Genomic DNA, 15,996 nt, shown 5'->3' on the forward strand with positions numbered 1-15,996 from the left:
CTGAGAAATCTCTATGTAGGTCCATGCAGTGGAAAGGACACTGGCGTGAGTGGGGCAGGAATATGAAGATAATTGCCAACCTGCACAAGAATAGCCTGGAGCTGGATTCAAAGGTTCTAAATCAGGACTTGTGTACCTCCCTTCTCCTCTTCCTCTCTACCCAAGACCCTTGGCCAGAATGAGTCCAAGAGTGTGAACCAGAGCTGAGTCTACAGGCAGAACTTTAGTAGTCACATCTTTCAAGAAACTGAGCAAACATAGAAGTTCAAACTCTCTGTTTCAGCCAATCAAAGATCTTTGTGGTCCCATGCATAAGACTGACTTGCTTTTGGCTCTGTCCCTTTATTTCCCCTGCCTGGTATCCTGGGGATTTGGTGTCAACATCTTCCAGCTCTTAAAACAATCTTAGTTCATACCAGAAATCTGCCCAATCCCCCTCCAAAAATAAATAATATCTTCCCTTCATTGCAAGGTGAGGTATTTCTTTCCCAGCAAACCAAAGTCCAATGCATCTTGGGAGAACTGTCTGTTTTCCCCCACCAGGGCTCCAATTAGATTAACAGCATTCACCTAGGTCTGCCTCTGGGCCTCGTCCCTCATCTCCTGAGCTGGTGAGAACTTCCTAGAGAATATTAGCACCTGATTTCTACATTTTGTTGTCAGGAGTTATTAGTTAATAACATATAAGTTGCTACCTGACAAGCTGTAGCCTGCTAATGACTGCCACATTTAGACATTGGGACAGTCTGTTAAATTCCTGCTGGTGCAAGTGGCAGTAAATATTTGTTGTGAGAGACAAAGCAGAGAAAGAAATTTCCCATGTGAACCTAACTGTGGCAGGAGTGAGTGCAACGAAAATAATGGGAATGGGGATTAAGGGGGACTATGGCCTCTAAGAAGAGAGGCTCCCCTCCCCTTCACCCCCCATGTACAACTCCCACTCAGCCACTAATGCCATTCTGCCCGAAGGCAGGCCCCAGGAATGGAGAAGATTACTTCCTGACATATCAGAGAAGTGTTAAATCAAGACAAACTTTGTGGATTCTACATAGAGAAAAAGAGGAAGACTCCTAGATACTGTCAGAGGCTGAAGGCACACTGGAAATCTGGTCCAAACTCCTCATTTTTAAAATGAGAAAGCTGACACCCAGAGAGGGCAAATAACTTGTCTGAGGTTACATGGCAGAATAATGGCAGAGCAGAGATTAGAACTTTGTTCTTCTGAGTCTCAGCCCAGAGACATAATGTCTGCTTTAGTGGGAACAAAAAAATGAATAAAGGATAGTGTCACAGTTTCTGACCTCAAGGGGATGCCCTTTGAATTGGGCCTTTACCTTTAGTTGCTGCTACCAGGCAATTTGGAGTGTCTCTGGTTTGGATCTAGGCATTATATTTTTAAATATGGACAACTCTAGAATGGAATAACTCCAAATATGACACCAGAGATACATTTTTGTTAAAAAAAAATTAGATAATTCAGAATAACTTAATTCAATTATCAAACAATTGAATAAATCAAACAAATCAAGAAGGAGTAAGGAGGTAGGAAAGGAACTTCTAAGTACCAGAATGGCATACTCTTGTCTTTTCTTAACTGTGACAATTCTGCTTGGACCCTCTTTCAGACTATTTTTAGCTATTCAAAGAAGCAAAAGTTTAACATTTAAACATGTTTGTACTTCTTTGCTATTTATGAAGAACAGTGAAGAGTATGCATAGGGCAGAAGTGGAGTGGAGTGTCAGGGAAGAAGAGGAAGAAGAGGAGCACCCAGCCCGGGTAGAGGGCAGGAGAGGGTGGGAAAAAAAACCCATCTGAGTTGCTCAGAGGAGCATGTGAGCAGCAGCATTGGGAAGAAAGGGTGTGTGTGTTTGGAGGGGGAGTGTTGACAGTCACTGGAATGGTGGTCCTGGCTGGGTTGTCTCAGTGATGGCAGTGGTGGACCTGGCCCAAGAGGGAGTGGCTGTTTTGGGGTTGCCCTCTTCGTCTTGCTGTGATTCATGTATTCCATATCCATTATCTACATGCTTTTACATCTCAACACACATCTATACAATTAACTCCCTGGTATTACACTTCTGAAACCATTGTAAGGTATGGATCCTAACATAATCGATGATCCAGAAATGTTCTTTGAATTGGATTATCCTAAATATGAAGTACTCCTTTGTGTACAAGATCGTGATGATCTAGCCAGTGATGTATATAAAAAGCTTCTTGGCAAATACCCAAATGTGGATGTCAGACTGTTTATAGGTGATGAGAAGGTTAGAGTTAATTCCAAAGTTAATAACTTAATGCTAAGATATGAAGTTGCAAAATATGACATTATATGGATTTGTGATAGTGGAATCAGAGCAATTACAGACACACTTACTGACATGGTTAATCAAATTACAGAAAAAGTGGGTTTGGTTCATGGTCTACCTCATGTTGAAGAGAGACACAGTTTTGCTGCTACGTTAGAACAGGTATATTTTGGAACTTCATATGCAAGAGCCTATATCTCAGCTAATATTATTGGGTTCAAATGTGTGGTAGGAGCATTGTGTTTGATGAGGAAGGAGGTATTAGATCAAGCTGGAGAGCTTATAGCTTTTGCCAAGTACATTGCTGAAGGTTACTTTATGGCTAAAGTTATAGCTCACCAAGGTTGGAGGTTTGCAATGAATATCCAAGTTGCAATGCAAAATTCTGAGTCCCATTCAGTTTCTTAAATTCAATACAAAATGATCAAGTAGACCAAATTGTCCATTAATATACTGCCTGAAACAATAATTTGTGAACCAATTTCTGAATATTTTGTTGCCAGTTTAATTATTGGATGGACAACTTACCATATATTTCAATGGGAAATCATGGTATTTTTCACATGTTGTTGCCTGGCCTGGTTTATATTTGACTATATCAACTCAGGGATATCCGGGGTGGTCTTCTATGCTTTGCAAAACTTGATTAAGCAGTAGTTTGGTTCATCCAAGAATCCCTGACTATCAGCATTGTGGGATCCTACTTCTATAAACCAGCGAACAGGATGCTTCAGAATACATTGTGGAGGCATGGCAGAGAAAGTCCTTGACATACAACCACATCTTTGTGACTGTATTAAGAAAATAAAACGATTTGACAAACCCAAAGATCCAATATTTTGGGACAAGAAATCAAGATTTGGCAAAAATTGCTGGGAAAACTAGAAAGCAATTTGGTAGAAACTAGGTACAGACCAACATTTCAAACTGTATAATGAGATAAGATCAAACTGGGCGTATGATTTAAACATGAAGGGTGATATCATTAGCAAATTAGGAAAAAATGGAATATTTTACCTGTCAGATTTAGGGATAAAGGAAGAATTTATGACTAAACAAGAGATAGAGAACATATATACAGTGGATAATTTTGATTACATCAAATTAAAAAAGTTTACATGCACACACACACACACACACACACACACACACACACACACCACACACCCCCCAATACAGCCAAGATTGAAAGAGAAGCAGGAAACTGTGGGAAATTTTTTTGCAGTAAGTTTCACTGATAAAGGCCTTATTTCTTTAATATATGCAGAATAGAGTAAAATTTATAAGAATATGAGTCATTCCCCAATTGATAAATGGTCAAAGGATATCAGCAGGCAGTTTTCAGAAGAAATCAAAGCCGTCTATAGTTATATGAAAAAAAGGCTCTAAATCACTATTGATTAGAGAAATGCAAATGAAAACAACTCTGGGGAACCATCTCATACCTATCAGATTGGACAGAAAAGGAAAATGACAAATGTTGGATGGGAGGCAGAAGATATAAGGACAACTGTTGGTGGGCTTATGAACTGATCCAACCATTCTGGAGATCAATTTGGAAGTATGCCCAAATGGCTGTAAAACTGTGTATACGGTTTGACCTAGCAATACCACTATACGACCTATACCCCAAAAAAGATTAAAGGAAAAGGAAAAGAACCTATACATACAAAAATATTAATAACAGCTCTTTTTGTGGTGGCAAAGAATTAGAAATTGAGGGGATACCCATCAATTGAGGAATGACTGAACAAGTTGTAGTATGTGATTATAATGGAATGCTATTTGTACTATAAGAAATAATAAGTAGGATGCTTTCAGAAAAACCTGGGAAGACTTATGTGAAATGATGCAAAATGAAATGAGTAGAACCAAGAGAACATTGCACACAGCAACAGCAATATTGTACAATGATCAACTGTGAATGATTTAACTATGCTTATCAATACAATGATCCAAGACAATTCTAAAGGACTTATGATGAAAAATGCTATCCACCTCCAGAGAAAGAACTGCTGGAGTATGAATGCAGTTCAAAGCACACTTTAAAAAAGCTTTATCATTCTTGAGTTTTATTTTTTTTGGTTCGTGTTTTCTTTTGCAACATGGCTAATATGGAAAAGTTTTGCATGACTATACATGTATAATCCATATCAAATTGCTTGCCTTCTCAAGGAGAAGGGAGAGGAGAAAGGGTGAGAGAAATTGGAACTCAAAATTTTAAAACATGAATGTTAAAAATTTTTGTTTACATGTAATTGAGGAAAATAAAATTAAAATTAAATGTAACTCCTCAAATAAATAAATGAATAAATAAATGAAAGAAAAAATAGAACAATGATGTTATGAAATCATCTGGATTTATTCTTTCTTTGTTCTAAGAACAGTGAGCTTCTGCTCAGCTTTTCCCTTTTCTTCTAGAAAAACCTACAGCACAATCCCAATTTCTCCTACTCTCGTTTGAGTTTTATATGAAGGCACATAATGCAATTGAGTGTACCTTAGCTTCTTCCAATTAGTCGTACTCCCATATAATTTCTTTGGGACTGTAGGGCATTGGGATAGTAGGGCAGAGGTGTGAAACATATGACTATCAGTCCTCATGAATCCCACCACACTCCCAAGTATGGCCCAAACTATATTAAAATATAGTTCCGATATGATTTCAATGTGTTGATGTATTCATAAAACAACAATATATACACATTTTGTATATCGTTTTTCAAAGTTGTTATGTGGCCCACAGGGATCTTTACATATGGTTTAGCAGCCCCCATATCTATTTGAGTTTGATACCACTATACTAGGAGACTAGATGATGGAAGGGAGTATATAGATGTTACTCTCTCCAACATAAGAGTTTCCCTTTTCTACCACCATAAGGAGCAGATGAGTCAAGTGGCAACAGATGGTATGGGAACTTCCACTGGAATATTTTAGGGGGCAGAAAATAGTAGAGAAGGGAGATGATCTATGTAGCAGGAAGCTGGGTGGTGCAGTGGTAAATAAAGCATTGGAGCTGGAGTCAGTAAGACCTAATTTCAAATATGGCCTCAGCCATTGTGAGATCTTGGGCAAGTCACATAAACTCTCTGTGCCTCAGTTTCCTCATCGGTTAATGGGGATAATAATAGTACCCACCTCCCAGAATTATTATGTGGATAATATATATAAGGTGGTTCGCAAACCTTAAAGTGCTATGTAAATGTAAATGTTAGATATTGTGGTAGTGAGAGAGTGGAACTTAGGGTGGCCGTGACCTTGGGGACTCAGTTGCTTCAACTGTAGAATGAGGGCATGGTGGTGTTAGATGATCTTTAAAATCCCTTCTAGCTAGAAAATTATGATCCTGTCATTGTGTTGGGTGGGAAAAGGCTCAGCTGTTCACAGGTGTTTTTGTCAGTCCGAGATCATGGCCTATGCCAGAACCAGAACTCATACGTAGTCCACACCAGAACTGAGGGAGTAGTTGACCCTGGTGAGAGCTAGGGTCAGGTGGAGCTTAGCGCTGCCTATCAGAATTGTACCAGCCAAGCTTACTTCTGGTTCCCTGTCCCTGGATAAGGAGGCTTGACAGTTGTACCCAAATAATGTTGGAATTAGCTCCCCCTTCCCTTGTCGTGTCAAATGGTATGGTAAGGGTAGTGCTGAGGCTGGAGGGACCACGCAATAGTGCTAGACAGTGTCGGCCAGATACTACATTAGGCCCCGCAAACCTTTTACTGTGAAGACCTATCAGCCTGAGAGTACGTTCCTTAAACAAAAAGGAAATGATAAGTCCTAGCTAATGCCCCACTGGTACCTGGGAGGAGGATGAGAGGGAAGGGGGGATAGTGTCAGCTTGGCAAGTAATGGGGCACTGTGCTAACTAAACTCAGGGAGGGCGAGAGAATGGGAAAGCCAATAGTCCTAAGAAGGACCTCAACATTTCTCCTTCTCTGAGACTTCTCCAGGGAGCACTCGGGCGTCTGAGCCTAGGAATGTTTCCTCATTTCTCATCTCCACATCCCAGTTTCCTTGGCTTCCTTCAAGCCTCAGCTAAAGTCTCACCTTCTACAGGAAGCCTTCCCCAGTCCTCTTTAATCTTAGTGCTTTTCCTCTGAAATTACCCCAAATTCATCCTGTCGGTATCTTGTTTGTACACAGATCTTTCCACGCTGTCTCCCCCATTAGACTGTCAGAGCCTTGAGAGTAGGTATTGTTTTTTGCCTTTCTTCATATCCCCAGCACTTATCATGGTGGCTGGCACCTGGTAGGCGCCTAATTAATGCCTGTTGGCTGACTGATTGATTGTTGAGCTCATTTTATAAGAGGAGGGAGAGAGAGAGCAAGATGACCCTAGGGAAACTTGTTACCCCAGCGGCTTTCCCCACTGTGTTTGTGTCTCACTCTGTGGGAAAAGTCATACATTGAGTAATATGGTAAGCTGCTGAGGTTTTAGGCAAAGAGTATTCTTTTTTTTAATATAAATTTATTTATTTTTAGTTTTCAATATTCACTTCCACAAGTTTTTTGAGTTCCAAATTTCTCACCCCTCCCCCACCCCAAGATGGCATGCATTCTGAATACCCCTTCCCCTGGTCTGCCTTCTCTTCTATCTCTCCCCCCTCCCTTCTCTTATCCCCTTCCCCTTCTATTTTCCTGTAGAGCAGGATAGACTTCTGTACCCCATTTCCTGTATTTCTTATTTCCCAGTTGCATGTGAAAACATTTTTTTTTAAAACATGTGTTTTTAAAACTTTGAGTTCCAAATTTTCTCTGTTTCTCCCTCCCCACCTACCCTCATTGAAAAGGCAAGCAACTCAATATAGGTTGTACATGTGCAGTTATGCAAAACACTTCCTTAGTAGACATGTTGTGAAAAACTAACTCTATTTCCCTTAATCCTATCCTGCCCTCCCATTTATTCTATTCTTTCTTTTGACCCTGTCCCTCCTCAGAAGTATTTGCTTCTGATTACCCTCTTTCCCAATCTGCCCTCCTCTCTATCACCCCCTGCTCTCTTGTCCCCTTCTCCCCCTATTTTCCTGTAGGGTAAGACAGATTTCCATACCCAATTGAATGTGTATGTTATTCCCTCCTTAAGCCAAATCCTATGAGAACAAGATTCCCTCATTCCCTCTCACCTTCCCCCGTTTCCCCTCCACTGTCAGAGACTTTTCTTTTCTGGGTTTTTTTTTTGTGAGATAATTTACCCCATTCTACCTCTCCCTTTCTTCTCCGAGTATCATCCTCTCTCATCCCTTAATTTTATTCTCCAGATATGACCCCTTAATCTTCAACTCACCCTGTGCCCTCTATCTATTTATCTATCTATCTATACATACATACAATTTTTTTCCTTCAACTACCCTAATACTGACAAAGGTCTCATGAGTTATAAATATCATCTTTCCATGCAGGAATGTAAACAGTTCAATCTTAATAAGTCTCTTATGATTTCTCTTTCCTGTTTACCTCTTCATGTTCCACTGGAGTCCTGTATTTGAAAGTCAAATTTTTTATTCAGCTCTGGTCTTTTCATCAGGAATGCTTGAAAGTCCTCTATTTCACTGAAGGACCATTTTTTCCCCTGAAGGATTTTGCTGGGTAGGTGATTCTTGGTTGTCATCCTATCTCCTAGGCAAAGAGTATCCTAAGGAGTTTAGAAATGATGACTTTGTTACATAGGCAATGACAGCCACAACTTGACCATGCCTTCTTAGCCTTTCTCTTTTTTTCAGGCAGGTCTGAGGGGCAGGCAGGGCCTCAGAGGAAGAAAGGTGGTACATGTGCAGGTTGGGTTGCACTCTGGCTACAGCTGTGGCAAGGGCAGACAGATGGCATAGGCCAGGGGTAGGATTTGTTCTGTGAAGTTTGGAATCGGTCAAAGGGCTGCACTTGAGGACCTAAAGGGCCACATGTGGCCTTGAGGCCACTATTTAAGGGAATCAGAGGGTAGGTACAGGGCAAGTGGGTGTATATGGAAACTTGCTGGTAATTGATAGTAAGAGAGCATTTGGTAAAATTTTATGGACATAGTGGAGAGAGATTGCATGGCAAGAAGAAGTGGAGTGTGTACTACCAGGGAAGATGAGGTAGGGCGGGAGGCGTGGCGTAGCATAAATGATACTCACGGTCTTGGTTCTGCTCATTGTCATTTGTGGGGGTGGGCACAGGTGTTTGAGTAAAGGGTTTGTGGCTAGTGCTGTTCCCCAGTCCATAACCATAATTAAGGAAGGGAGTGGTATTGAGAGCTCTAGTCACATCTAGCCTAGTGCCTCTCTGAATTTTATTAGTAGGACTCTCTTCCAATGTCCCATCTCATGGGATTACAGATTTAAATCTAGAAGGGACTTTAGATGTCATTGAATCAAATCCCCTCATTTTACAGATGGGGAAACTGAGGCCCAGGGAACATAGCTAGCCCAAGGCTTCAGTTTCCTTATCTACAAAATGAGGAGGTGTTGGTGGTGTTAGATGACCTCTGAAGTCCCTTGCAGATATAAAACTATGATCCTATCATTGTATTGGGTGGGAGAGTCAAAACTAAATCTTCCTGATCCCAAGTCTAATGCTTAGACTATACCACATCTCAAAAGAAGGGGGCTCAGCGCATAACACATTGAACAAAATTAGTATGTTTCTATCTCGTATCTGATTTTTAAAAGTTACTGTATTGATTTATTTTATATTATCTTCATTTCTGAATTAATCCCTCCTCACTTTCCTACTTGGTAAGTGATCCTTTGTAGAAGGAAAGAAAAAAAGGAAGGAAGGAAGGAAGGAAGGAAGGAAGGAAGGAAGGAAGGAAGGAAGGAAGGAAGGAAGGAAGAAAGGAAGAAATTAAAAGGAAAGACAAGAAGAAAAAGAACAGTTCTATAAAACTAACCAACACATCAAACAAGTCTGATTCTATAGGCAACGTACCATACTCACAATCCATCGCCTCTGCAAAAAACTGAAAGAAGATGCATCTTTTCATCTCTTCTTTAGGAACACACTTGGTCAATATAACTACAAAGTGTTCGGTTTTGTTTCTTTGGGAACCTTTTACTTGAAAGAAGCTAGATATTGTGAATTTAATGAGCATAGGTTAAACATAATTAGGCTAGTGAACATGATAATTATAAATTAAACAAGAACAGATTTCTTCATAGGGCAGGCATTCAATTTAATTTAGGAGTAATTCTGAGCACTTACTCTATAGAAGGCACTGTTCTAGAAAGGCAGGTAGCGTGAATGAGACAAAGGTGAGAAAGACAGTCCCTGTTCTTAAGGAACTCACAGTCTAGCAAGGCAGGTGATACAAGTACACAAAATAACTTCAATACATAGAATGTGATAAGTACTTTAAAAGAGGCATAAAATGCTGAGTAGTTCCAAGGATGGGAGAGATTACATCTAAATAAGGGAGATCAGGAGAGGCTTCATGAAGGAGGTGATATTTAGGATGGCCCTTGAAGGTAAGATTTAAATAATAGGCATGGGGGAAGGGCAATCTTGGTAGTGGGAACAGCGCAAGCAAAAGTGAGGAAGTAGGAAACCCAAAAATATTAAAAGAATATCATGTGATCCATTTGGGTTAGTTCATAGAATATACATAGGGGAATGGTGGGCAATACTGCAGGGGACCTGCGATCTCACAATACGAGACTTCCTTCAACGATAAAGTTCAGAACCCTCCCCACACCTTCTCATCTTGCATGAGTTTTGTCCATGCTGGCCAACAAATCTTCTCTAAAGGTTCAGTGCAAGGGCTAGTGACTCCTTCTAGGTCTTTAACAGGACACGAGCACCACAGCAACATAGTTAAAGGCCACACAGCTAGTAAATGTCAGTGCCACATTGAAAGCCAAGACTTCCAGACTTTTCTCAGTATATAACATTCCCTCCTGAAATATAGATGGTAAGGTGCTTTAGGGCTCTATTGTACTGAGACTTGAATGTCAGTCTAAAGAATTTTGGCTGTATTTGGTAGGCATCAGGGAACTCTGAAAGAATTTTTGGTAAGGGAATCATTTAGTGTAGGAAGATCAACACAGCAGTGGCGTGTCGAGTAAATTTGACTGATTTTGCCTCTTTTCATATCCCTAGTGCTTAGCACTGTGCCTGGTACATTTTGTTGTTTGTTTAGTCAGTCAGTCATGTCTAACTCTTCATGATCCCATCTTGGGTTTTCTTGGCAAAGATACTGGAGTGATTTGCCATTTCCTTCTCCAGCTCTTTTTACAGATGAGGAAACTGAGGCAAACAGGGTTAAGTGACTTGCCCAGGGTCACCCAGCTAGGAAGCATCTGAGGTCACATTTGAATTCAGGTCCTCCACACTCCAGGCCTGGCACTCTATCCACTGCACCAGTTAGCTGCCCACCTGGCACATAGTAGGCACTTAATAAATGCTTATTAAATTGAATTGATTGGGTTAGGGAATGGGAGACTCAAGGTAGGGAGTCCAGTTAAGAGGCTCTTAAACATGTTGAGTCAAGGGGCAGCTAGGTGGCGCAGTGGATAGAGCACCGCCCTGAAGTCAGGAGGACCTGAGTTCAAATTCGGCCTCAGACCAAACACTTGACACTTACTAGTTGTGTGATCCTGGGCAAGTCACTTAACCCCAATTACCTTAAAAAAAAAAAACCCAAACCATGTTGAGTCACAATTTCAGAGGCAGACAAAGACCTTAGCTATTGTCTCAATTCTAGACTAAACAAGAGCTCTTGTATTTGGTCTGAAGGAAAAGATAGTAAGGGCCAGAACCCCATCAGAAAGGAGCTGGGTGCAAGAGACATTACTCGGGTAGAATTGATGGGGCTTGGCAACTAATTGGGTGTAGAGGAGAGACACAAATCATAGTTGATTTTGATTTATAGGACTGGTAGAAGGTAGGTATTATGAACAGAAACAAGGACTCAGAAGGCTAGGGGGGCACATTGGTGCAAGGGAAAGGACACCATCTTGTTTGGGAATCAGAGGAGCCCAGTTCAAATTCCTACTCTGTTACTTTACTAGCTGTGTGACCTGGGATGAGTCTGTTCTCCTCTCTTGGCCTAGGCCTCCTCACCTGTAAAATGAAGAGATTGGATGAGATGGCTCGGAAGGTGCCTTCCAGGTCTGTGATTCTATGACTGAACGGGGAGTTTGGAGATCAATGCCAAGTTCAGGTTGTAGTAGAGAGTGCTGGCCCTCAAGGACATGAAGAGCAGGAATTGGGGGAAAGGTCTGGGCTAGAGATTTAGATTTCTTCACAGAAAGAATGGTAGAAATCAAGCGAGTAGAATTAGAAGTACGTACGCACACGTACACAGACTTAGTAACAACAACACTTATGAACACTTATAATGAAACATAATGGCAAAGGCCAGAAGGCCACACAAACTAAGGCCTTGAGTGCCTGGAAAAAGTAGAGCGAGTGGTTGGTGAGATGAAATCAATCTTGGATTGCTTCCTGGAAGAGGGACATTTGGGAGCTGGAAGGGATCTCAAAAGCTATCTAGTCTAACCCCCTCATCTTATAGCTAAAGAAGCTGAGGCACACTGAGGTTAAGTGACTTGCCCAGGGTCACACAGCAAATAAGTATCTGAGGATGGATTTGAACTCAGGTCTTCCTGACTCCAAGTCCAGTGCTCTATCCACTAAACAGTGTTGCTTTTCCAAGGTCAGGGAAATTTAAAAGTCTTCATTACCCCAGACTGGCCAGGTATGGCCACTCAGAACTGTAGCAGCTTGAGGTGCCCCTCCCTCTTGTTCCAGCTGGAGTGAGTAATCTGCCCTACTTCCTTCCCTGCAGTGAGGACGTGTGCAAACGTGGCTTCACTGTTATCATCGACATGAGGGGCTCCAAGTGGGACCTCATCAAGCCCCTGCTGAAGACACTGCAGGAGGCCTTCCCTGCGGAGATCCATGTGGCCCTCATCATCAAACCCGACAACTTCTGGCAGAAGCAGAAAACCAACTTTGGAAGCTCCAAATTTATCTTTGAGGTGAGAAGTTGTTTCTCTCATGACATTTATGGTTTTTCTTGTCCTCTCCATAGCACCTTGGCCCCAACTCTACTTTACCTCTTTCCTTCTCATCAGTCCTTTAAATCTCTCTCTCTCTCTCTCGCCTTTCTTCCTTCCTTTCTTTCTCTCTTCCATCTTTCTTTCCTTTCTCCTTTCTTCCTCTTTCTTTCTTTCTTTCTTTCTTTCTTTCTTTCTTTCTTTCTTTCTTTCTTTCTTTCTTTCTTTCTTTCCTTCTTCTTCTTCTTCTTCTTCTTCTTCTTCTTCTTCTTTTCTTCTTCTTCTTCTTCTTCTTCTTCTTTCTTCTTCTCTTCTTTCCTTCCTTTCTGTCTTTCTGTCTTTTTCTTTCTTTCTTTCTCTCTTTATCTCTTCCTCCCACCCTCCCTTCCTTCTCCCTTTCCTTCCTTCCTTCTACACACCCCTTCCCCTTTAACAAAGAAGTATAATCATAAAAACCAAACCAACATCTTAACTCTATCTAATGATGCATACCATATTCTAAACCCAAAGTCCACCACCTCTCTGCTGAAAAAAGAGAGACAAGTTTCACTTTCATGCCTCTGGATTCAAGATCAGTTACCACACTGATCTGAATTCTGATGCCTTTCAATGTTGTTTTCCCTCACATTTTTTTGGCCATTGTGTCAATATTTTTTCCTTTAGTCTTCTTACATGAATTACAACATACAAAGGTTTTGTAGAAAGAGTCCCTAGCTCAGTGGGGAGGAGCTAGGCATAATAATAATAGCTCACATTTACGTAGAGCTTTTAAGGTTTGAAAATGACTTATTATATTACCTCATTAGATCCTCACAATAACCCCGTGAGGGTAGGTGGTATTTTTTCCATTGTTTTCTTTCTTTCTTTCTTTCTTTTTTTTTTTTTTAGGCAATTGGGGTTAAGTGACTTGCCCAGGGTCACACAGCTAGTAAGTGTCAAGTGTTTGGTCTGAGGCCAGATTTGAACTCAGGTCCTCCTGACTTCAGGGCCAGTGCTGTATCCACTGCACCACCTAGCTGCCCCTATTTTTTCCATTTTTCAAAGGAGGAAACTGAGGCAAGTAGTTACTTGCCCAGGATCACTCACCTAGTTAAGAGTCAGAGGTGGGATTTGAACCCAGGTCTTCCAGTAGTACTCTGCATACTATAGAGTTGGGGGGATTTCAAGAGTCAAGTTTTTGTCTAAAGTTAGCTATCCCCAGAGGGCTCATGAATCCCTTGCCATGGGGCCTGAGGATTTTGAATGAATGCCACGCCAACTTAAGTCAATTCATCAAGCATTTATTCTGCCTCTCACTCTGGGACGTTCGCCTCTCTCAGAATTCTGGGTCTTAGGCTCCTCTTGACCTTCCTCTCTCCCCAGTGGGTAGAGGAGATTTCACGTGTATTTTCTTTTTAAAAGGCTCTGAGAACTGCTATTAATCTGTCAGCAGCTTTCCATCCTCTAAGGGCAGTAAGAAAATGTGAACTGTGCTGCTGTCGAGGCTGACTCTGGTAGGATGATGGCTCTAGGTGTAACTAAAGCAATGGGTTAGGTGACTTCGTGCAGAAATCATGGAGCCCCCTTCCCATAGCCCCCAATCAATCACCTTAGGTAAAACACGGGAGCACTGAAGGAGACTTCTGTCCTAACCTCCCCCCTCCTTCCATCTTGTACAAACAAGATCTATGGCATTAGACTGGAATTTATGAGCTAAAAACACTGGAGATGACCTTTCTGGTAAATCACGAAACTTAATAAAAAGGTTTAACTACCTGGCCTTTCCTTAGGGCAAGCCTGTCCTAGACTCTAAAGGAAGACTACCTCGCAACCTCCCGCTCAGGAAAGGAGAAAATGCTATAGCGGGCAGAAAATCAGTCGACCACCAAACCAGTCAATCCACAAGCCTTTACTAAGCCCTTTGGGCAGGTGCTGGGTGTTGTTGTTGTTGTTATTGTTGTTGTTATTGTTGTTGTTGAGTTGTTTCAGTTGTGTCCAACTCTTTTTTTTTTCTGGCTAGGCAATGGGGTTAAGTGACTTGCTCAGGGTCACACAGCTAGTAAGTGTTATGTGTCTGAGGCCGGATTTGAACCCAGGTCCTCCTGAATCCAGGACCGGTGCTCTATCCACTGTACCACCTAGCTGCCCCTTGTGTCCAACTCTTTAGGGGCTTTCTTAGCATACCAAGTCAAAAATGAAACAGTGCCTGCTCTCAAGGAGTTGACATTCCATTGGGGGAAACAGATCCTTAGAAAACAAGTTAGCACACATTAAAAACATACAGGACAAGCAGAATCTTTAAGTGTTGAGCGTATATAAAGCAAAAGGCTACTTAATACTTCTATATGTCAAGGATCTATGATTTCCTTAGCAAGGACAGTCCTTCTACTGATGCAAGCAGCAACCCTTCTATGCCTTAGCTGTTGATTTAGTCTAGCACAGGGTTGGGGAACCTGCAGCCTCGAGGTCACCTGTGGTCCTCTAGGTCCTCAAGTGCAGCCTTTTGATTGAATCCAAACTTGTTCTGTGAAATTTAGATTCGGTCAAAGAGCCACACTTGAGGACCTAGAGGGTCACATGTGACCTTCCACTGGTCTAGTGCCTTAACTGGCAGAGTATTTCATCAGGTGGTAGCCAATCCTTTGACTATTCTTCCCTTTGATTGCCTACACCCATCCTCATGGTGATAGACACACAGTCCATTTATGTGGAACCTTTTTGAGCTTGGTAGGACCAACCAGGATTTGTATTCCACCATCATAGCCATCAGGAAACCAAAATTATGTCCATGCCCTGGTGAAGTATTAGAGAAGTCTTTGGTAGATGCATTTAATATGGAGTTGTCAGCTGATACAGATTTAACAATGGAAGGCAGTCTTGAAAAGGTCTAATGGGAGTTAGGCTAACAGATCATAGCAACTGGTCACAAGCCTTTGTTGTGTCCCTGCTGAATAATAATAATAATTTTTTAAAAAGCCAATAGTTACATAGGGCTTTAAAAGTTTGCAATGATGCTTTGTAGACACTGTCTCTTTTGAATTTCCTTTGAAGGAAGTTAAACAAGAATGTATACAAAGCACTTCTCGTACCTTAAAGAACCATACACTTTAAAATATATTTTTTATTTCATTAAATATTTCCCAATTATATTTTAAAACATTTTAGCATTCATTTTTTAAAATTTTGAGTTCCAAATTCTCTCCCTCTCTCCTGCCCCTCCCTCACCCCTTGAGAAGGCAAACAATATGATATTGATTATACATGTGAAGTCATGTTAAACATATTTCCATATTAGCCATGTTGTAAAAGAAAAGACAAGAAAAAAAGAAACAAGAAGAATAAAGAAAGTGGAAAAAATATGCTTCAATCTGCACTCAGAGTTCATCACTTCTCTCCCTGGAGGTGAATAGAATGAGTCTTTTGGAATCATCTTGGATCATTTTCTTGATCAGAGTAGCTAAGTCTTTCACAGTTGATCATCACTGTACAATGTTCTCCTGAGAGCCATATACTTTCACACATAATATTAGTATTAAGTATTATAGAAGGAAGCCTGGTATAATGGATAGAGAACCAGTCTCAAAGTTAGTAAGATCTGAGTGAAATTCCTGCCTCTAACATATACTAGTTATGTGAGCCTGGATGAGTCACTTAATCTCCTCATGCCCCTGGCAACTCTGTATAAGACTATGAGTTTCAGAACCTTATTCATCTACACTGGTCAGTCAACAAG

At 41.1% G+C, this 15,996-nt stretch overlaps 1 protein-coding gene and 1 pseudogene across 1 annotated transcript in view; both read left to right on the top strand.

Annotated features, from left to right (window-relative positions):
• Nucleotides 1-15,996, top strand: part of KALRN (kalirin RhoGEF kinase) — a 709,132-nt gene that overhangs the window by 329,743 nt on the left and 363,393 nt on the right. Inside the window, 1 exon segment of the mRNA XM_078146745.1 lies at nt 12,074-12,266. Coding sequence (XP_078002871.1) covers nt 12,074-12,266 — 193 coding nt within the window.
• Nucleotides 1,928-6,563, top strand: LOC110208242 (ceramide glucosyltransferase pseudogene; annotated as a pseudogene).

This window comes from Phascolarctos cinereus, unplaced genomic scaffold, assembly GCF_003287225.1.
Source record: "Phascolarctos cinereus isolate Bilbo 61053 unplaced genomic scaffold, phaCin_HiC Scaffold_726;HRSCAF=1367, whole genome shotgun sequence".
NCBI classification, from domain to species: Eukaryota; Metazoa; Chordata; class Mammalia; order Diprotodontia; family Phascolarctidae; genus Phascolarctos; species Phascolarctos cinereus.